This window comes from Sinocyclocheilus rhinocerous, unplaced genomic scaffold (assembly GCF_001515625.1).
Source record: "Sinocyclocheilus rhinocerous isolate Xijiao unplaced genomic scaffold, SAMN03320098_v1.1 scaffold1967, whole genome shotgun sequence".
In the NCBI taxonomy this organism is placed as follows: Eukaryota; Metazoa; Chordata; class Actinopteri; order Cypriniformes; family Cyprinidae; genus Sinocyclocheilus; species Sinocyclocheilus rhinocerous.
Window position 1 is genome coordinate 617,392 of NW_015626474.1, and position 22,572 is coordinate 639,963.

Genomic DNA, 22,572 nt, shown 5'->3' on the forward strand with positions numbered 1-22,572 from the left:
AAACAGCCAATATGCATGCTAATAAGCAACTAGTTAATAGTGAGAATTGGTAACTAAAGTGTTACAGAGATGAAAAAATGTAATAAAAAATGTCAAACAAGCTTTAAAAACATTTTTCTCATTTCTTATATATGTCAAAGACAAACATAATTTGGAATTATTCATCAATGTTTTTAAAATTCATGAGTGGTGAGGGGGGTTTGCATAAGTAATGCATCTAGTATTTAATCAAGAAAAGCCTTGCAGTCTAGCTGTATGGACGATCTGTAAGGAAAATAATCAGTCATTTGATGATGTTTTACTATCTTGAGCATTTTTATAATATTGTACAATATACTGTTTTTTTTAAATGATTCAGCATGTTAATGGGGCCACATCATTACCAACCATCTGTGCATCTCCTAAAAAACAGAAACCCCAAGCTCTACTGTCGTTCACGTTACTCTCTGATAAAATGAAAAATTGATTGGCTCTTTTTCCACTGGACAGAGAGAAGCCCCTGCCCACTGTCCTACATTTTCACATATTTAAGGATTATAAATACATCAGTACAGCATTATTGACATCCTGTATACACACAAAAATGATAGCAAAATTCATGGCTTTAGCAATTTCAAGTCAAATACAATTTCTAAATATGAAAATATTTTATGCATGTTTAATAATAATACATTTAATGTTTTCCATTCACACTGAACTGCAGTTTGTATTTACTCAGGTTATCTTTGTGTAATATTAAAATTTGTTTGATGATCTGAATCTTTCAAGTGTGACAAATATGCAAACAATTAAAAAAACAGGAAGGGGGCAAAAACTTTTTCACACCACTGTGTGTATATATATATATATAAAAAATCAAAGATTATGCTGCCACTCTGTTGCTGCTTCGTAGTTACTGATAAACATATATTTCCCTATACAATAAATATATAAAACTTCATTGGCCAAAAATATTATTGCAATATGCAATATCAACATTTATCATGATAGTCATTTACCATTAATGGGGAACTAATCCTTTAATAAAACTTTTAATTTAATCAATCTTTAAAAATGATAAAAGATTCTAATGAAATGAAAACAATTAATTTACAACAAAACATTGCATTTTTATTTTTTGTCCAATAAGCTGCACAACAGCACTGTATAACTGTATCCACCTTATTCTTCAATGCAGAAGTAAGCCTATGGGCGAGACTTCCGGTTCATTAGCCACAGTAGGGAAATAACGAGAAGAATAACAAAGTGCAGAAAACGGTAAAACTGTTTGCACTACAAACCAGTGTGTTCATAATTAAGATAATACATTTAAATAATATGGTAAGACACACCAATATGCAATATCAAGCAGCAAAACGAGCCGTTTTGTACAGGTAAAAATAGCTGGACGCGAATGAGACCAGAAGCCAGACACATAAAATTTACCGCGCCCACTCTTACGGGAAAAATAAGGTGGATAGATTAATGAAAAGATACCTTGGTTGTATGATATTCCTTAAAAATATTATTATTTTTATTATTACTACTACTATTTTAGAATTACATTTTAGTATACAATTGTAATCTATTTCTGTCATAATTTCTTTAAGTTAAACAGGACTTTTATTTTGATGGGTTGTCGTAAAGGACTTTCAGTTTCAGTGTGTATTGATGGTAGTTTTTCTCAGATGAAGCGGAGTAAAGCTGCTGAAGTGACTCTCAGAGTAGCTCTGGAGATGAAGTTCACGTGTTCAAGTCCTCGTATATTGAGACGCAGGCGCTGAAATCACAGTGAGCGTCACGTGTGTTTGAGTTTGTGTATCAGACGAAACCATTCACATTCATTCACACAGAGACACGCAGAGTTAGCCTACTAGCATCAAGCACTGACTGGCTGTTAGATTAACCCATATTGAGTAAAAATGTTATCAACAATTTTTATTGTGACTCAATATGATATTGTTTTATCGCCCAGCCCTAATTATAGCAAATGTTTTTATTAACAGGTCAAGTGACTAACCAAAGCATGTGGGTCCATCTAACTGATTTATTTGTATATAATCATTGGTTTCTCAGTGCAACCTTCCAAAACAATGATTCTGGTCTAAGCAGTAAGCAGTTTTTGTACCTTTCTTCTTTGTTGATCTGGTCCCCAAAGCCCACCGTGTCGACGATAGTCAGTTTTAGGTGGACGTTGCTCTCTTGCAAGTCGTATGTTCTGGGCCGCAGGTAAACACCGTTTTGGTAATGGCTGGCCTCCTCATTTTCAAACATGGTGTTAAAAAGGGTGTTCATTAATGTCGACTTGCCGATGCCCGTCTCACCTGACGTTAAGAGAATGACTGATTAGCATTTCTACTACAAGATCAGATGTTGAGCTAGCGTAGAGTTTAAACGGGCTGTTAATAGTTGCTTACCCACACAGAGGATGTTGAAGCAGAAACCCTGAGTCACCGATTTACTGACCAGCTGATCGGGCAGACTGTCAAAGCCGACATGACCACCAAGGCTGAGGTTACGCTTTTCTTCATTCTATGGAGGAATCAGAGATTTAGTCCTTGAGGTTGACATGGACTGAAATAAATGAGGCTCACATAAAGGACAAGGCAACAATAAGCTTGAATGAATATAACTTAATGCAATTGTGGATAATGAGTGATGGTGTACTGGTCAAGCCAATAAATCAGCAACGATTGGGCCATTTTGATTAGCAATGACTGATAGCCATGCTCGCTTGGACAAAAAAATAAATAAATAAATAAAAGTGTTACCGCTCCTCTGTCATTCCTATTATCCTTGTCAATGAATAATGCACATTTTGTCTTATATTATTATTATTCAGAAAATATTTTTATGATGTCATGCATGTACATGTTCAATTACTAGAACAAAATAGTTTTAGCTGATATAACATACAAAGGCTTTATTTTAGCCACCATCCCCACTTTCTAGATATTAGACATTTCTAGATATTTGTATCAACATCAGTCACCAAAAACTCACATCGGTTGACTAATGAGGGCTTAGGTTATATTTTATAGCATTTTGTGTTATTATAGGTATTTGGCTGATTAAGCTGATATTTGTGTGCAGAATATGAGATTTATTTTTCATGTGGATCAAACAAGCAAAACTTAATTTCCAGGTTTTAAAACTACTGTTTTATTTGACTTAAAGCATGCAGTTTCATTTATTGTCAATGGCATTTTTTGTTTAAAAAAAGGCCAAGCAGTATATGTTTTTAATATCAGCAATAACATCAAAAAAAAAAAATTCTGTTAATCACCGTAACTGAACATACACAAATGCCTCTTGCCTCAACATACAAACTTGACTCCAACATGCATCTATTTTATACTTCACAATTTCTATTGACAAAAGAAGTTTGAATTGACAGCAGCTTTATTTCTGCTTTGGCCACACTTAATAAAATAGCTTTGACAATCTAAAGTAACAGCAGACGGTAATCAAAGTGTAAAAGTTGCAATGTAACAGAAGTAGCATCAGATCTTTTCTCTTGTATTGTGAAACAGATTATCGAAAAAAAAACAATTGCAGGGCTGGACTTATGCATCAGTTCTATGCATCGGTTGTTGATTGGATGGATGCAATTGATTGTAAGAAATAGGTAGGATTTAAGAAGACTAAATGATTGGAGAAGTTTAGCATACTTCATCAGAGAGAAGTCTCATTTCATCGAAAAGGTTAAGACATTTTGATTAAACATTATACGCTGAAACGGTTTTAAAAATGTGAAACATGCATGAAAGAATCTATGACAGGCATATAGAAAGCAGCTATGCATTTCACGCCGACTTTAAACCATTCTACACTATCGGTCATTCAAAGCATTTCTCAAATTAAAATCCTATAATTCAGCACCAAACAAATCTAAAAACCCACTAAAAGGCTTTCATCACACTAATGAGTTCCCTTAAACTGTGAAATCAATGCGCTCCTCCCTTGTCTGGCTTTGTCTTCTTCCCCAATGCAGGGCGCATATTTGGTGAATGATGTCACGGAGACGATCACTATGCACACTACTGAGGGAAGCAGCAGTTCTGCTGGCGTAACACGCATAAAGTACAAAAGATAACGGCACCGACCCCTGTGTCATTTCAAAGCGGAGGCACTAAAGGGTAGATCCAGCATTATGAGGTGAAGGGGAAATGGCTGAAAGCGTTTTTGGAAAACAAGCAGTCTGGAGGGAGTTATAAAAAAAAAAAAAACACTTGGGAAGGCTTGAACAATGCCCATACAGGGGCTGATAGCAAATGCCCCCGCCGCAGGGGAAACATTTCCCCTCAGGGGGCAGTAGATCAAGAGGAAATGGAGCAGCGTTTGGGCCACACAACAATATTTTCTCAACCCGCCCTCACAGTGACAGGCCGAATTCATGCACGCTGACAGAACACCGAGAGCTGTGTGCAAATTGAGGAACATTCCATGCGTTATTTTGCGAAAGAATCACCCCATCCAAAAACACTTAAAAAAACAATCACTCCAAACATCACCGATTTACATTCTTCTTTAAAAGAGATATTTTTAATAATGTACTGGTTGCAGTTTTCCATTTTTAAGCTTCAAAACGGTTCATAAAATTACTAATGACCATGGCTTCATCTGTATCACATTACTCGATTTGGAAAATGATGAGGGATCCTTTGGGTGAACACTTTCTCAAGACAAATTAGATTTGAATATCCATCATTTGGACCAGCGGCTAATAAGATGATGATTTAAAACTATAACTCTGCAGGGAACAGTGACGCCATGCATAGACAATCTATAATGGAGTCTAGGACAACACAGATTGTTCAAGGCAGATGGGTTCTCAGAATGACAGTGGAGAAGAGCCAAATTGGGACGGCTCCATTCTCATCCCCTACATACACCTGAACATGTGCGCTTCAGCAAACTGACACAACCCTCATCGGAAATTTCGCTGGCATCCCATCTGATATGAAGGGAGGAGGGGCCGACGTGGAGAAGAATGCAGATGGTCTGGGTTTTTTTTTTTTTTTTCGCAGTATGGCATCAACAAAAAGCAGACTGGGTTTTATCTGCATTTTCTATAAGAGATCTCAAGCAACTGCGTGCACAAACACAACTGACTGTGTAGTTGCATGTCATCTTAAATCTGAAGACAAGTGTAAAGTTTTGTATTTAATACTCTACTCTAATAAATTACAGTACAAACACATGACACCATTAAGGCATTTATGTTCTTGCCAAATAGGGTCTTATATCGTTCGAATCACGTGATGTTGGTGTTTATTAATGTCAGTGGCATCTAAGCATGAACAGGATGTTGACTCATCTCAAAACACATATAGCTTTATATAACAGTAACTACATCAGCCCTGCCCTGAAACTAGAGTATGATACAATAAATGAAATTAACGTTGAACAGGACCGTCTTGTTCCAATCCTTAGCATCCTTCAGTAAGAAGACTGCACTATAGAAAGATATTTGAGATTAGAAGGGATAGTTCCAGAAATGTAAATTATTGTAAATTATTATTTATTATTAAATGTAAAATGTAAATTATTAACTAAGATCTTAAATAGTTGCTTACCCACACAGAGGATGTTGAAGCAGAAACCCTGAGTCACCGATTTACTGACCAGCTGATCGGGCAGACTGTCAAAGCCGACATGACCACCAAGGCTGAGGTTACGCTTTTCTTCATTCTATGGAGGAATCAGAGATTTAGTCCTTGAGGTTGACATGTACTGAAATAAATGAGGCTCACATAAAGGACAAGGCAACAATAAGCTTGAATGAATATAACTTAATGCAATTGTGGATAATGAGTGATGGTGTACTGGTCAAGCCAATAAATCAGCAATGATTGGGCCATTTTGATTAGCAATGACTGATAGCCATGCTCGCTTGGACAAAAAAATAAATAAATAAATAAAAGTGTTACCGCTCCTCTGTCATTCCTATTATCCTTGTCAATGAATAATGCACATTTTGTCTTATATTATTATTATTCAGAAAATATTTTTATGATGTCATGCATGTACATGTTCAATTACTAGAACAAAATAGTTTTAGCTGATATAACATACAAAGGCTTTATTTTAGCCACCATCCCCACTTTCTAGATATTAGACATTTCTAGATATTTGTATCAACATCAGTCACCAAAAACTCACATCGGTTGACTAATGAGGGCTTAGGTTATATTTTATAGCATTTTGTGTTATTATAGGTATTTGGCTGATTAAGCTGATATTTGTGGGGACGGCTCCATTCTCACCCCCTACATACACCTGAACATGTGCGCTTAAGCAAACTGACACAACCCTCATCGGAAATTTCGCTGGCATCCCATCTGATATGAAGGGAGGAGGGGCCGACGTGGAGAAGAATGCAGATGGTCTGGGTTTTTTTTTTTTTTTTCGCAGTATGGCATCAACAAAAAGCAGACTGGGTTTTATCTGCTTTTTCTATAAGAGATCTCAAGCAACCGCGTGCACAAACACAACTGACTGTGTAGTTGCATGTCATCTTAAATCTGAAGACAAGTGTAAAGTTTTGTATTTAATACTCTACTCTAATAAATTACAGTACAAACACATGACACCATTAAGGCATTTATGTTCTTGCCAAATAGGGTCTTATATCGTTCGAATCACGTGATGTTGGTGTTTATTAATGTCAGTGGCATCTAAGCATGAACAGGATGTTGACTCATCTCAAAACACATATAGCTTTATATAACAGTAACTACATCAGCCCTGCCCTGAAACTAGAGTATGATACAATAAATGAAATTAACGTTGAACAGGACCGTCTTGTTCCAATCCTTAGCATCCTTCAGTAAGAAGACTGCACTATAGAAAGATATTTGAGATTAGAAGGGATAGTTCCAGAAATGTAAATTATTGTAAATTATTATTTATTATTAAATGTAAAATGTAAATTATTAACTAAGATCTTAGAGCTATGGTAGTGAGCTCGACAGCCCAGTCACTTACACTATTCAGCAAATTTCCATAAGTCATCAGAACATTAAGTAAATGATGACAGAATTGTCATTTTTGGGTGAACTGTCCCTTAAAGCTTTTTTTTTTTGCCCATTATGTAATTAGAATTAAAACTGACCCTCCACAGCTCAATGCAGTTGATCAATATGGCGCCTAAAACCACACAAACCTCTAATCAAAAGGCATTAATTGTGAGAGCACACTTACATTTCATTCAGCCAATAGCTCAACGTATTGTTAAAACAATGCTTGTATTCAAAGTTTAGAGTCTAACGGTGACTTTTACAGCAATGCACCATGTTTCACTTCCACAGCACATACAAACTATTATCTAGCCTTCTCGAACCCAAACAATCAAGAGGGCTTCCTCAAAATTAGGAGTGGAAAAGTAATTCCCTGAGCATTCCCAGGCATCCATCCTGGACAATCAGTATTCTTAACACATCTACGTTAACGTCACTCAAAACACGAAGTTAATAAACCTGCTTAAAGGATTAGTTCACTTCCAGAATAAACATTTCCTGATTATTTACTCACATCCATGTCATCCAAGATGCCCATGTCCTTCTGTCTTCAGTCGCAAAGAAATTAAGGTTTTTGAGGAAAACATTCCAGGATTTTTCTCCATATAATGGACCTCAATGGGGACCAATAGGCTGAAGGTCCAAATCACAGTTTCAGTGCAGCTTCAGAGAGCTCTACACGATCCCAGCCAAGGAATAAGGGTCTTATCTAGTGAAACCATTGCTCATTTTCTTTAAAAAATTATATACTTTTTAACCACAGTTGCTCATCTTGCACTAGCTGGACTTCATGCATGATGTAATCACGTTGGAAAGGTCACAAGTGATGAAGGCGAAGGTAAAAAAACGATGTCGGGCGGTTTTGAAGTTGGAGGAGAAAATGAGATGGAGTTTTCCATCCTACCCTTCCTTTCTGAACTGGAGCGCACAGACGAAGAGCTAACCATGCATGACCTTTCCAACCTGATTACGTAATGAGTGAATTTGCAGACGCGCATCGCGGAGCCAGTGCAAGATGAGCATTTCTCGTTAAAAAGTATATACATTTTAATTTTTTTAAGAAAATGAGCGATGGTTTTGCTAGATAAGAGCTTTATTCCTCGGCTGGGATCGTGTAGAGCTCTTTGAAGCTGCACTGAAACTGTGATTTGGACCTTCAGCCCATTGGTCCCCATTGAGGTCCATTATATGGAGAATAAACCTGGAATGTTTTCCTCAAAAACCTTAATTTCTTTGCGACTGAAGACAGAAAGACATGAACATCTTGGATGACATGGGGGTGAGTAAATGATCAGGAAATGTTTATTCTGGAACTGAACTAATCCTTTAAACTCCCAAAGGTAGGATGGACTGAGACGGTTTTTCTGGTGAAGCTTGTTGACCAAGGAAGTCTTGCTTAAGGACATTAAGAAAGATCAAGGAAGTTAAGAAGCCTGCTGGGGACACCAGATTACCAGCATCCAAAACAAAGGTCTTTTCAGCAAGGTGGCTTATCAACAGCATCCTGCTTCGTTGCATTTACACAGACTGAAATCTTACTGCATTCTTGTAATCTTCTTAACCTTCACATCATCAACCAGATTCTCAAATATTCCAAAGAGAGTTTGACTGTAGGACCATCAGATATCAGACATCCCTTTTCGTCGCTCTTATCTGTGATCTCAAACTGAAGGGCCACATGTTGGCCCCAAACTTTACAAACAGCTGCGAGAATGAAGACAGCCGTTCACTGTTGTAGTGATGTTTCAATTGGCATTTGGGAGCAGTAAAACACTAAAGATGTCAACAAAGTGGTAATTGAGTGAACATGTTGCCTTCAAAAGCAATCACGTGCCGCAATCTTGCATACCACTGAAATACTCCAGTAGTAAACCGAAATCTGTGCCTGTAGCGTAAATAAAGAGAAGATCACATTCACAAGTAACATTCAGTAGACTGTGAAAATACGTTTTTTGTTCACAAACAATGTAGAAATACCTTATATGGCTAGAATAAGCCCATTAAGACAGATAATACACCTGTAGTAAACATACACACACGGTAAAGCAGTAAATAAACAACGTTAGACTGCACTACTGGTCAATGTAGACAGAGACCGTTGGGCTAAGCTAGAGTAGCGCTCGTGCTAGTCCCACTTCATTACAGAAAACCTGTAAAGACTGAGTGGAAACGGAAAACAGGAAGTAAGAACTGACTGGAAAGGGTACTTACAGAAAATATGTCTACATCCGTGGCCGCCATAATGAGGAATGTATGTGTTTAGATAAGGCAAAAGGGAGCTGCCTGCCTGCCTGCCTTCGTCTCTCTCACCGTCTGCTGACACACACACTGTGGTCGGGATGGAGAATTTACGATCCTTACTATGGTGAAGGCAGGGCTTATGAATTTAAATGACGCAATGTGACGTTGTGCGCTGATTGGCTGAAAGGCAGAACCAAGGAATCTGACCACGCCCAGAGCCGTTTGGTTTCCAACGGCTCTTGAATATTAATTATGTGACGTGCCTGGACCTTCAAGAATGATTATGTAGCCGGTTGAGACGACTAATTAATATTCATGAGACAATATTTCGCCATACTAGGATTCATAATTTCACAAAAAGCATTAGCTCAATATGGCTTATTCCTGGAAACTCCCACTGACTTCAGGAATGTCTTTTCTTAAGACATGGCAAGGTAGAGCTTCTAGCTAAATAAAGAAATATGCAAGTAATTATCATTCATGACTTCAAACCGTTTAATGACATGCATAATATTCGTTCAAACACTCGCATGGGAGAGTACATGCAATTTACAGATTGTAGATTTTTATCATTTTAGAATTATTATTATTATGGATATGATTTTATTTTAAATGATTTAACAATTAAATACTAACTAGCTAAGCTGAATACCTTTATCCTTGACAAATAATGCTGAAATAAATAAAAGACTTAATTTAGGTGTGTTTTTAAACTTTTGCACAGCCCCGCCCCCACCCACGTCTTACTTTTTTATTTACATGACGTGTCGCTGCATTCATTCCGGAAGACAGGTAAGGGCGTGGCTACAGCCCAGGTGTCCTCGAGAGACGTATGTTAATGTTCCAGACGCATTAAGAAATGGCTTTGACTCAAGAGGCGATTTTAAACGCATTATTAGAAGGCAGAGGAAAGGTGAAAAACTCCGAGCTGCTGGGCAAGTTCAAGGATCTACTAAACTGCAGTGATCCGGCGGAGAAGAAACAGAACCGAGATCTCTTCAAGACGTTTGTGAACAACATTGCTGTCGTGAAAGACTTCCAGGACTCCAAGTATATAGTCCTAAAGAAAGGGTACCATCATTTACTAGAAGCCTCAAACGATGAAAACGCACCAAGAGAAGACTGCGGTAAAGATGGATCACATCCAGAAGAAGATGAGAAGGAAAAATCCACTCATTCCCAAAATGCCGAAGGTAAGAAGTCTGAACAGAAAGCTCTGAGCAGATCTTCGTCAAAGGCTTCAGACGACACCACGGCACTCTCTCCCATAGAGATTGCTTTGGGAAGAAGCAAGAATGTGGACTTTAAACCTAAAAAGTCTTTACATTTCAGCGTCCCGCTGAAGTCTGACACCGATTTCTCGGGAGCCGCCAAGAAAGAAGCAAGCACAAACAAGCCGTGTGCTCTACCTTTACGAATGCCCCAAATAGACATGGGTCATCATAACAAGAAGCCTTCCACTGAGAGCTTGGGCTCTGGACAGGAGCTTCAACCCTCGCCTCGGTGTAAGAGGAGAACGCCTACAGACAATGTGGCCTTCGCTGGCGGCTCCCCACAGTTACGGAGGCTCTTCAAGACCCCTAAACAAGCGGATGAGCCGAAGGACTCGCACTGTTGCCCGCTTGATCCCGTGGAGCACGAGTGGCTGGTGAAGTCTGCGATATTTCACAATATTACTGTTTTTACTGTATTTTTTGGTGTGAGCAGAAAAGCCTTCAAAAACATGAAAATCTTACCAACCCCAAGCTTTTGAATGGTCATGTACTTGTATGTGTATTATATTGCATTGTATTATAGTATAATATAATGTTTTCTTTTTCCCCCCAGATTTAAATGTAGCAATTACAGACAATTGTAAATCATGAGGTAAATGTTGAAATATGAGTGCTACTTGTCTTAACTCATTGGGAGCGGCCAAAACCTCTGTAAATGTTCCTTTCTGGCTGTTTATGCATCGCATGTTTGCACACGTTCACTTAGGTGTTGTGACAAGCTGGGCAAAATTTAGAGAGTATTTTTGTAATTAATGTAGAACACATTCAGGTCATGCTTTATACTGATTAACATTTATTTTTAGTCCAGCATAATCCTGTATTCTGATGGTCATGGAAAACCTGTAACTGTGGGATCTTATATTCTAATGCCATAATCATACCACCCCAAAAAACAATAAATACATTTTATTAAAAAATGTCAAACTAAGATAATTGAATTGTACTTTTATTTTTATTTTGTATATATGTGATATTGTTTCTTGAGCCAGTGATGAATAAGAACAGATTCAGACTCGTGTGAGCTGGTGCACACTCTAGATGTGGTTAGTCTTACTGACAGTGTGTGTTTGTTTTTTAAAAAAGCCACAATTAAGATTGAGTAAAGGAAACCAGTGCTGGGAATTTAAGCCAACATGGGCCCTCATGGGTTGACAAGATGGAAAGTGAACAGTTTTGCCTACAGCTGCATCTCTTGTTGTTCCCACGATGCAGTGGATAAAAAAATTCGGGAGTCAGAGACCTTCTGCCCTTGAGATGGGTCACGTGTTCCTCCCGCTGCATTCATTAGAAGAGAAACAAAATGCCTTGAGTGTGTGTTATTTGACATGCATGACAGGCCTTTACTCTCCTTTAGCAGAACATTACTGTATTACTGTATTGCATCAGCTGAGAGCTTAGAAAATGTAGTAGAAAAGATGGATGCGTTTGACCTTTGAGAAGTTACATCATTTAACCCACCTTCCCGAAAGTTCTTATTACAATGTGGCATTATGTACATGACATTTCCCCCTAAATTTTCATATGCATCACAAAAATATGAAAATGTCTGTGGTCCTAAATGGTCTTTAAATAGGCTAATTTAGAAATATCTATATAAATATTATTATAATATGACCCAGAGACCCACCTATTTGAATTAGGCTAAACATCAAACAAATCGATTTATTTTTTATTCATGTAGCACTTTTCACAATCTGTTATTTCAGAGCATTTTTCCAGAAGATTTTGCCTTAACGCACACCACAACTAATATCATCTGTCTTGTTCTTATGAAACACTTAAGATGCACGGCAAGGGAATGTCATTTACAGATTTTATTCACAATAAAACAAAGGTTATGGAATTTATGCATTCCACATAACAATAAGCTGGAAACTGCCAAGATAAAAAAAACAAACAAACAAACACAATACTCAGAAAACCACAAGATGGCAGCAAGACAAAACAGCACTCACTGATGAACTAGGTCTTTCACATGACTTAGGATTTTTTTTTTCAGGCCATATGAGCATGAACTTGACAGAAAATGACTTATCGGAGACCAAAAGCCAAAACAAACTTTGTTTAGCCAACTACAAAGGCATATGTTCACGTATTCCACAAGAAATGCGAATAAAAATGTGGAGCGAAAGCCAAGAAATGCATTTCTGAAAGTTCAATTTCCTAGACATACTGTAAACCATTTGCAAACCCAAAATGTACCCAGACAGCACACGTACTTCTGCAAGACGTCTGTTAAAGATCTCTTCATCTGGAAAGCATCTGCTGCGTACAAACATCTGCTAGACGTCTTTAAGATGTCAGTTTTACATTCAATCTAAATCATAAGCATCTTAAAGACATCTTCTAAACGTCTGTTTGACATCTGATTGGAAACGTCATATAGACGTATTGCAGATGAGCAAACACTCTAAAAAATACGTCTTGCAGATGTAATACAGACATCAAATAGACGTCTCTGTGATGTACATGTGCTGTCAGGGCAATTTAAAGCTGGTTTGGGTGGTCTAATGATATTTTAAGACACGGAATGAGTGTAAAGTGCACAACACATACACTGAGGTGCAATTGCAATGTCAACAAGTAGACAGAAATAATGAGGTTTCCAAAATAAGTACAAAATAAATATAGCATAACCCTGATCAGTTCGAAAACATTTGGGTGATTTTACCACGGTTTGTGTGTTCAGGCTCTCACTACATGTGCAATGATCAATCAGTGTTGGGAGAAACGCATTACAAGCCAGTTATGTAATCAGATTACTTTTTTCCAAGTGACTAGGAAAGTAACGGATTACTTTTTTTAATTTAAACAAGATGCCAATTACTTTGTTTTCTCATTTATTGACTGACAGTGTCTTTGCTGTTGACTTTCGATGATCCAAGTCAACCATAATAATGAGCAAAAATTACTTTAGATAAACATAACATTTATGTTACATTTTTTTGAAAAGCGTTTTTTGGCAGCACAGTTGAAAGGTTTGTTTGAGCTGCGCCCTCTACTGTACAGACGTGAATTTACATTTCCTTCAGACTGAAGCTTATTCATTTCACTTTTGGTGTGAAAGGGCTTTTACATTTGCCAAAAATAGAACTTTTTTATACTAAAACAAACAAGCAAGCCCAGCCCAGATGAGAAAAAGGAACGCAAAAATAACGTAAAGCATTACTTTCCATAAATAGACACAATTAGTTACTTTTTTAGGGAGTAACGCAATATTGTAATGCATTACTTTTAATAGTAACTTTCCCCCAACACTGGCAATGATGGCAGTTAAATAATACAGACTTCAATCGTTTCACCAAATACATCTTTAAAGAGAATCTTCAAAACTGAATAAAAGTGAACATTAAATATACATACAACATGATAGTGGCAAATGAAATTACAGGACAAAAGGGCATGTATGAAAAGTTACACTATGAAGCCCTGAAATCAATACGAATGAACACTCGGGATCAATTACAATATCCAGGTTCATCATGTGCAGTTTATTATCAAAAGTGCTTCTTTCATCCTTTTTTTGGTCTTGATTTGAGAGTGCTCTGTGATGCATATCTGAAAGAGTGCATTTCTCATTCATCTACTTGAAGCTCTCAGGAAACCATTCCTGGGCTCTTAAATAAAGCTTTCCATGGTTTCCAAAGTCAGCGACAACTACAGCACAAATGTCAAATGAAACACAGCATCTCAGAGTAATTACAGTCTCTGCAAAACAGCCGCAAAAGGCACCTTCAGGCATTAGAGAGCCGTGTGCGGTAGTTTCATGGAGGTAAACTGCTGAGTAAGGTCTCGAGCTGCTCCTCTCCTAAACGCTGTTTCTCATCGAGGTCTTTCTGACGGATGAGTAAAGAGGCCTTGGTCTGAATGAAGCGCCGGTACTCCTGCAGCTGTGTGTCCGTCAGCTGTTTAGAGAGGAAAGTGGAGACCACGCGCTCCCGTCGGTCCAGGTTGTCCTTTAAGTCTTTGGCGTCCTCCCTCTGCTTGCACAGGAGACGGTAGCGGATGTCCAGCGATTGCTGTGGATCGAGGAAAGTCGTAAGGATGTTATTGATGCGTCACAATTCTCAAGTCATTCGTCATTAACGTTAGCAGTCTCACACACAGGAAACTACAGGAACTTATTTAATAAATATAAGAAATCTGTCCCATTTTCCCATCATCCACAACTGTCTGTGAAACAAATGAGAGATAAACTACACAAAGTAATACTTGATCTTCAAAACATCTGTTTCTGGGTCAAAATGAAAACTGCACTTTTTTTTTTTTTTTGTCCAGAAATCCTATATCATTTTATTCTAATAAAAAATAAACTATTATAATAAGTTTTTTTTATTATTATTATTTAAATCTAAATGACTAGTTTTTACCAATAAAAACACACAATCTTCACATTCTTTACTCAAATAAAAAAAAAAACTTTTCAGTGCATGAGAAGACCAGTTAAAACATCAGAAATGGCCACAAAGCTCTAACTGGAGCAAATAAATTGGAAAATATGGAATAAAACTCCAATTCCAAGCCAATTTGCTTCTTTATGCATTTAGGTATATATTTAGACATTAAGGCCATTAACACCAAAAATGCTGCTCACCAAGACTGCATTGATTTGATCAAAAATACAGAAAAAAATGTAATATTGTGAAATATTATTACAAGTTAAAATAACCGTAAAATGTAATTTCTGTGATCAAAGCTGAATTTTCAGCATCATTACTCCAGTCTTCGGTGTCACATGATCTTCAGAAATCATTCTAATATGCCGATTTGCTGCTCAAGAAACATTTCTGATTATTATCAATGTTGAAAACCGTTGTGCTGCTTCATATGTTTGTGAGAAGAACTGAGATCTATTATATTTTTCAGGATTCTTTTATGAATAGAAGGATTAGGGAACAGCCAGGGTTGCCAGGTCTGCGAAACAAAACCAGCCCAACTGCATTTTTTTTTCTGCGGTTTTGTTGAAACGGCTTTCCTTGAAGGTGGGGGAGGGATAGCTTTAACCCATGGACTAAAAAACAACAAGTGGCGACAGTGTAAAAGTAACCCTATTTTACCTCAGACTTGGCAACCCTGTGAAGAATCTTGTCTTTACTGTCAAAATGAATTTTGTAATGTTTGAAGGCTCATGGTGTTCAAATATTTGTCACAAGAGGGCAGTGTAATGGCAAAACTCATCGAAACTAAAGAATGGTTTCGGTCAGGCAGTGTTGACACCATCAACTGCTGCTGCAGCAGAACACATGACTGTCACTCTCAAAGCTATTTAACAAGCTTTAGTGTGTTTAGGGCCCCTCCTAGTTATTCACATAAAGACACGCCTCATTTAAACACCTGGTGTGATCTAAACTCACTCTCTCCTCGGGGTCCATGCTGTCGTCGGCAGTGCTGAGGGCGTTCTGTACGCGGGCCAGACGGGCCGACAGGCACAGCAGCAGGCTGACCACACGCTCCAGGTCTCCTATAAACTGCGTGTAGCGCTCAAGCTCGGCTGACACACAGCTCTCTCCTACCAGAGCCTCCATAGCGTCGCCCCACTCCCCGTTCACCTTCTCCTCGCTCTGGACGGTGGAGCGCACTTCCTCTAGACACTTCAAGTGCTCCTCTATGTGTGCTATCAGCCGTCTCTATACGTTACAAGATGCAAAGAGAAACCATAGACAATATATCTTTATTTAGGATAGCTGATACTGTATGCGTAAGATTGTAAGACTTCAAAATGCAACATAAGTGTGCAGGTTTCTGAAGTTTCCACAGACCTTTATAAAGCTTTCAGGACAGAACTACGAGCTCTGAGGTAAAGATACAAGCTTCTCTAGAAGTCAGAAGTCAATGTGATTTCACTCCAGTGAAGCATTGTGAATGACGTAATGACAAAACGGTCTCTCAAGCTACTTGTGTGTATGTATATATATATATATATATATATATATACACACATACACACACACACACACATATAGTGATGAACTTTCAATACATAATATCAGTAACACTTTACAATAAGGTCCCATTCATTAAAGGCATAGTTTACCCCTAAAAATGAAAATTCTGTTGAGCACAAAAGAAGATATTTTGAAGAATGCTGGTAGCCAAAGAGGTGAGGGGCCATATTGACTTAATTTAATTTTGACACTAACTTATTGACATAATATTGAAAAAAAAAAAATACTATGCAAGTCAAAGAACTGTTTGTTTCCCAACATTCTTTGTGTTGAACAGAAGAACAGGTTTGGAACAACTTGAGGGTGAGTAAATGATGACAGAATTTTCTTTTTTGGGTGAACTGTCCCTTTAATGTTAGTGCATTAAAATGAACCAACAATGAGCAATTTATTTGTTACAGTATATATTAATCTTTCGTAATTTTAGTACAATTACTCATTGTTAGTTCATGTTGATGTTGACATTAAGATTAATAAATGCTTTAGAATTATGGTTTATTGTTAGTTCATGTTAACTAACGTAACCTTTGTTAACAAATGGAACTTTATTGTGAACCCTTTGGATGTACCTGAATTTCTGCATTAAAAGGTCATAATCATGACATAATCGAAGACATAATCATTTCATGAATCTAGACACTTCTTTGTGAAGACAGTGGCATAATACAATGACATAATATGTTCTTTAGCCATATAAAAACAGTTGTCATGTGCGTGGGTAAAATTTACCCGCTGGCGCTTTTAGGTATACAGCGACCTCTGGCGGTTCTAGTGTTAATGGCTTTTTAGGTTTTTGCATAGTAGAGCTACAGTCCTTATCACTCTATATACACACACAACACAAACGCAAAATCAGATATTTAAAGGATTAAATAAATGTCACGCATCACCTCACTTTCAGAGCATGTGCACAACACTGAGGCCAATTACAGTCCAATTAACTTATATACATGTTTTTTTACTTCATATAATTTTTTTTTTTTGAAAAACATGGTCAAACTTTAGTTTAGGGACCAATTCTCACTATTAATTAACTATTAACTATGACTTTTGCTTCAATAAACTCCCAATTTGCTGCGTAATAATAGTAAGGTGGTTGTTAAGTTTAGGTATGGAGTAGGGTTAAGAGATCAAAAATATGATCATGCAGAATAAGGCATTAATATGTGCTTTATAAGTACTAATAAACAGCCAATATGCTAGTAATAGGCATGCTAATAAGCAACTAGTTAATAGCGAGAATTGGTACCAAAAACATTTCTGAAACCAAGGCGGCCACTGTTGCACTCAGTATAGCATTATTGCACTTTCCAGAAATAAGAGTATACCTTTTTGTCGATGATATCGGTGTTGTGCAGGCTCTCTTTCTGGTTTGAGAGAACAGATTGATTGTTCACAGATGACGGAAGGTTGAGTGGTTTCTCACCTACTGGCATCTCAGTGCTTTAAAAACAAAAAAACAAATATGCAGTGGAACTGTAATATTTTAAAACTGATTTGAGTGAAATATGAAGTGCTCTGTATCAATCTAAAAATGTGCTCTGTTCCAAATAACCTACAAAATACAAATAACATGCTTCACATTGCACACAGGAGACTCGACTCCAGTCCAATTTTACATTAGCATGTTGCTAAGCTAATAATTAAATACATATTACACAAATGTAGGGTACAATTTATTAGATTAAACATTTTTTCAGTAGTGCACAAAAACAAACACCATCTTGGATGATTTATTTCACTTAGCTTGTTGCAGAGATCACCTTCTCAGTGAACTGAAGTTTGGCCACAAACTTCTCGATAGTTAGCCTGCCGTTTGGTTCAGTGTTCATAGGAATGCGTCTAAGATGCCTTAAAATACCATCTAGGTAGGCACCTTACTGTGTAGTGCAGGTAGGGTTTTGGAACAGAGCCATTTAATTTAATTATATGCACATTTAAAACTTAAAGGTGGGGTAAGCAATTTTTCAAAAACACTTTAGAAAACCGATTCGGGCCGAATAGCAAAACAAAGTTTTGCTTCGTTTCACAGAACGAATCCGTTGCCTGGGTTGCGTTCGTATGTGTGGGGTGAAGCTATCAAAATAGGGGCGAGACACTTTTGGGGTAGGGGCATGTTTGTTTTGGTGATTTCAAATGTCAACATTGGCTACCAGAAATCGCTTACCCCACCTTTAACTTAAAAAGGACAAGATGCTTTTGATGTGTATATCTGACAGATGAGCAGTAGTCACCTGTGAGCAGCCTTTTCTGGGTTATTAACCTTCTGCTCCTGTTTTTTCTTGTAGTGCTCCTCCATTAGAAGCGTATCCTCAGACAACAGCTGCTCCATCAGCATGAGTGCCGTCTTCCTATTGGTTACGGGGTAAAGAATGCCAGCTAGCGATTGGTCAGCTGAGACCACGTCCCGAACCAGCACCTCCCACTCGAGTTTGTCCGCCGGACCGTTGCCTTCCAACACCTCGTCTTCCATCACAACAGGGCCGTCTTCCTTCTTTACGTTCCTGTCTTGTTCCCCATTAAGTGCAGGTACCAGGCTGGACTCTGTTTCCTGATTGCCCGGAGGTGTTGTGATAGATGTGGTTTCGTTCTCATCAGATGGGATGCGCGGTGCATTCTGGGGTTCAGCAGAAGTTGCTGTTTCAGTAGACGGCCAATATTTTGCATCGTCCTCATTTATCTCAGCAGTTGTGATCCATAGACTGGGATCTGTCGTGACTCCGTGACCGAGAGAAACCTCTTGACAGGAGAGAGATGTCTCACTCTTATCTCGAGGACACACGTCCTGCTCCTTGCTGCAATATATCAAAATAAACAGCTAATTAAAAGGATACCTTCAATATAGCCACACAAACAAATTGATAGCAATACTGATGACTAGATTTTTACATTTGAAAGAAAATTGAAGTTGTGCTTGCTCATGCAAAACTCTCTGCGATGATGCTGGTTATGGGTCAGGGAGGTGCTAGGTTGTTGCTTACTGGCCCTCTATTGGGACTTTCACACAGTTATCCTCTTATAAATCTACAGTACAGTGATGTTTTACACTTGTCATTTTTTTAAAGGGCTATCGCACCTTTTTTAACCCTTGGTTATGAAACATTGCTCTGTTAAAGCTGTACTATTTTATGCTAAAAATACAGTGGGAAATAAAGTGCCGTTCAAAAGTTAGGGTTTTCAAAAAATTTTTAAAGAAGTCTCTTCTGCTCATCAAGGCTGCATTTATTTGATCAAAAATACAGAAAAAAACAGTAATATTGTGAAATATTATTACAATTTAAAATAATGGTTTTCTATTTTAATATACTTTAAAATATAATTTATTTCTGTGATGCAAAACTGAATTTTCATCAGCCATTACTCCAGTCTGAAGTGTCACATGATCCTTCAGAAATCAATCTAATATGCTGATTTATTATCAATGTTGGAAACAGTTGTGCTGCTTAATATTTCTTGGAACCATAAAAAGAACAGCATTTATTGAAAATAGAAATCTTTTGTAACAGCGTAGACTACCGTTCAAAGGTTTGGGGTCAGTAACTTTTTTCCTTCTTTTTTTTGAAAGAAATGAATAGTTTTATTCAGCAAGGATGTGTTAAACTGATAAAAAAAAAGTGGTAGTCAGAAATCTTTTCTAACAACATGTTATACATGCTGTTCTTGTTAACTTTTTATTCATCAAAGAATCCTGAAAAAAGTTCCACAGGTTCCAAAAAAAAAATTTTGTTTCTGTATTTTTGATGAAGACTTGATGAGCAGAAGAGACTTCTTTAAAAAAAACATTTAACCCCCCAAACCTTTGAACGACAGTTTATGTGGCTTTATAATGCATTTCGTTTAGCAATTGAGGCCAAATTCGAAATGTGAAACACTGATGCTACTGTAAACACACATCTCTCCATGCTTAAGATGAATTCTGATGCACAAGAGTGAACCAAACCGTTGTCATAATAAGCCACAAACAAAAACACATTACCCCAGGCCTTGTGCATGTACTGTATAAAACCTTGGAAATTTAATACCCAAGATTAATTCCTAACCCAGAAAAGATGTAGCAGTGTGAAGCATGGAAAAAGATAACTCAGGATTTTGTTTAGAATGATCCGGAGTTAACAATTTTAGTTTAGAAACTATTATATAACACTAGCTTAAGTAGCAGAAACATGTGAGCGACCCATCGAAATGTAATACTTAAACACCTAACCAAGTATGAGCAGAGACTTGCCTTAGCAAGCACCACTAATAAATGCAGCAATGGATTCAGATATACCTGACTTCTGGCCTGGAGTGACTGGGCATCGACAGAACCGTGTCTTCTTTATTTTTACACCCATTGTGTGAAGCTGTATGGATTTCATCATCATGGGAGGATACATGCTTTACAAAATGGGTTAAGAGTGGCTTCTCAGGGCCTGCCTGAGAGCTATCCGTGTGTTCTCCAGAGCTGGGAATCCTCCTATGTGTGCGCCTTCCTTCAGCAAGAAATGCCACCATTCTCTTCTCTGCACCGGGATTGACCTGCTTGCCCTGAAGTTGGTCAAGCTGCTCTGAACTTTTGCTGAGAGCTTCAGGTCTCGTGACCTTGGATACACCAAGCTCTTCCATAGATTTCCCTCTTGAAGCTCTGACTTGTACGCGCCGCTCATCAGGGACAGATGCTGTGTGACTGTGATGGACTACTGTCTCTTCCTCTACTTTTCCTTGAACACTGAAAAATAATTCATGTTTTTTTTTGTTCAGTAAGATTAAGAACTAAAATGTCTCATTGTATAGCTTTAGTCAAACTCAATAACATTCAAATTGTGGTAATAATAAATAGAGATGCACCGATACTAAATTTCTAAGCCGATACCGATAGCCGATTATTCATAATGATATCTGCTGATGCTGATACAGATAGTTTGGTTTTCTTAAGGGAAAAACCCCTCTCCCCAACTAATGCTGTAAACTATACAGAGAACCCTTTCATTTGGTACATTACTATAATATTAGAGGTTATAATTAACAACAGAGCCCAAACTATTATATTAAACTATTTCTATTCAGATATAATAAACTGAAATGTTTGTTTCACAACACAATTGCACATAAGGTAGTTTTCAAAGAAACTTTAAGATTTATTCAAACAAACATATATAATGAAACTAAAATGTCACATTGTATAGCTTTAGTCAAACTCAATAACATTCAAATTGTGGTAATAATAAAAATAGAGATGCACCGATACTAATTTTCTAAGCCGATACCGATAGCCGATTATTCATAATGATATCTGCTGATGCTGATACAGATAGTTTGGTTTTCTTAAGGGAAAAACCCCTCTCCCCAACTAATGCTGTAAACTATACAGAGAACCCTTTAATTTGGTACATTACTATAATATTAGAGGTTATAATTAACAACAGAGCCCAAACTATTATATTAAACTATTTCTATTCAGATATAATAATCACTCAAAACTGAAATGTTTGTTTCATAACACAATTGCACATAAGGTAGTTTTCAAAGAAACTTTAAAATTTATTCAAACAAACATATATAACGAACAGCAAAAATGTATTTCACTTTATAACATGTATTAAAGTGGAAGTGATGACTTGTGCCCTGTGCCAACGCTTGAAACAAAGTGGCTACAGCAATCCGTCACGCCACATTTAAGAGCATCAAAACACATTTATTGTTTGAATTTGTGATAAAATGTACATTGTTTGAGAGCTGAGACTTTGTTTTTTTATCAGAAGTAAAAAGCCACAAAGGTCTTTGCGATCAATGGATGGTAGGCGCATTATATATATAGTGTTTGATGACGGGAAAAAAATCTGGCAACCCTGGCTTGAACTATGGGTTCTTAATTTTTTATATATGAGATTGCATTAATGCGTTGTTACTGCGCTAACTTTGACAGCCCTATATTCTACACTAGAGACATTTTAAGTCTGAAAGTTTTTTTCGCACCATTTTGTAGGGCTGTCGCGATTCGTCGATTTTATTCGACTAATCGAATTTTAAAAATCCTCGACTTCATTTTGCTCGCATCGACTAACCGGCAAAATACTGGAAGTGGCGCATTTCACAGACGAGAATACATAAAACACATTATTAGTCTGTTTT

General features: G+C 37.4%; 3 protein-coding genes across 5 annotated transcripts in view; 1 reads left to right on the forward strand and 2 right to left on the reverse strand.

Annotated features, from left to right (window-relative positions):
• LOC107716021 (septin-8-A-like) overlaps positions 1–9,345 on the reverse strand; it is a 24,938-nt gene extending 15,593 nt beyond the window's left edge. The window contains exons 1-3 of the mRNA XM_016522336.1: positions 9,213–9,345; positions 5,559–5,673; positions 2,108–2,303 (exon numbers count right to left, since the gene is read on the reverse strand). Coding sequence (XP_016377822.1) covers positions 2,108–2,303; positions 5,559–5,673; positions 9,213–9,242 — 341 coding nt within the window. The 5' untranslated portion in view covers positions 9,243–9,345. The remainder of the gene's footprint in view (positions 1–2,107; positions 2,304–5,558; positions 5,674–9,212) is intronic.
• Positions 9,346–10,040: 695 nt separating this feature from the next.
• Positions 10,041–10,995, forward strand: LOC107716029 (ankyrin repeat domain-containing protein SOWAHA-like). The gene has a single exon (XM_016522346.1). It carries the CDS (start codon positions 10,102–10,104, stop codon positions 10,993–10,995), a length of 894 nt encoding a protein of 297 aa, XP_016377832.1. The 5' UTR covers positions 10,041–10,101.
• Positions 10,996–13,606: 2,611 nt separating this feature from the next.
• The window catches only part of LOC107715952 (protein Shroom3-like), a 30,714-nt gene continuing 21,748 nt past the window's right edge, over positions 13,607–22,572 (reverse strand). The window contains exons 4-8 of one of the 3 annotated variants that reach the window (XM_016522218.1): positions 20,732–21,169; positions 18,696–19,256; positions 17,790–17,904; positions 15,871–16,143; positions 13,607–14,535 (exon numbers count right to left, since the gene is read on the reverse strand). In XM_016522218.1, coding sequence (XP_016377704.1) covers positions 14,281–14,535; positions 15,871–16,143; positions 17,790–17,904; positions 18,696–19,256; positions 20,732–21,169 — 1,642 coding nt within the window. In that variant the 3' untranslated portion in view covers positions 13,607–14,280. Of the gene's footprint in view, positions 14,536–15,870; positions 16,144–17,789; positions 17,905–18,134; positions 18,342–18,695; positions 19,257–20,731; positions 21,170–22,572 lie in introns of those variants that run through there. The other 2 variants (XM_016522227.1, XM_016522235.1) reach the window with 2 other exon arrangements.

Excerpts from the sequence above, each read along its gene's own strand:
- LOC107716029 (XM_016522346.1), top strand. The coding sequence starts at position 10,102 with ATGGCTTTGACTCAAGAGGCGATTTTAAACGCATTATTAGAAGGCAGA.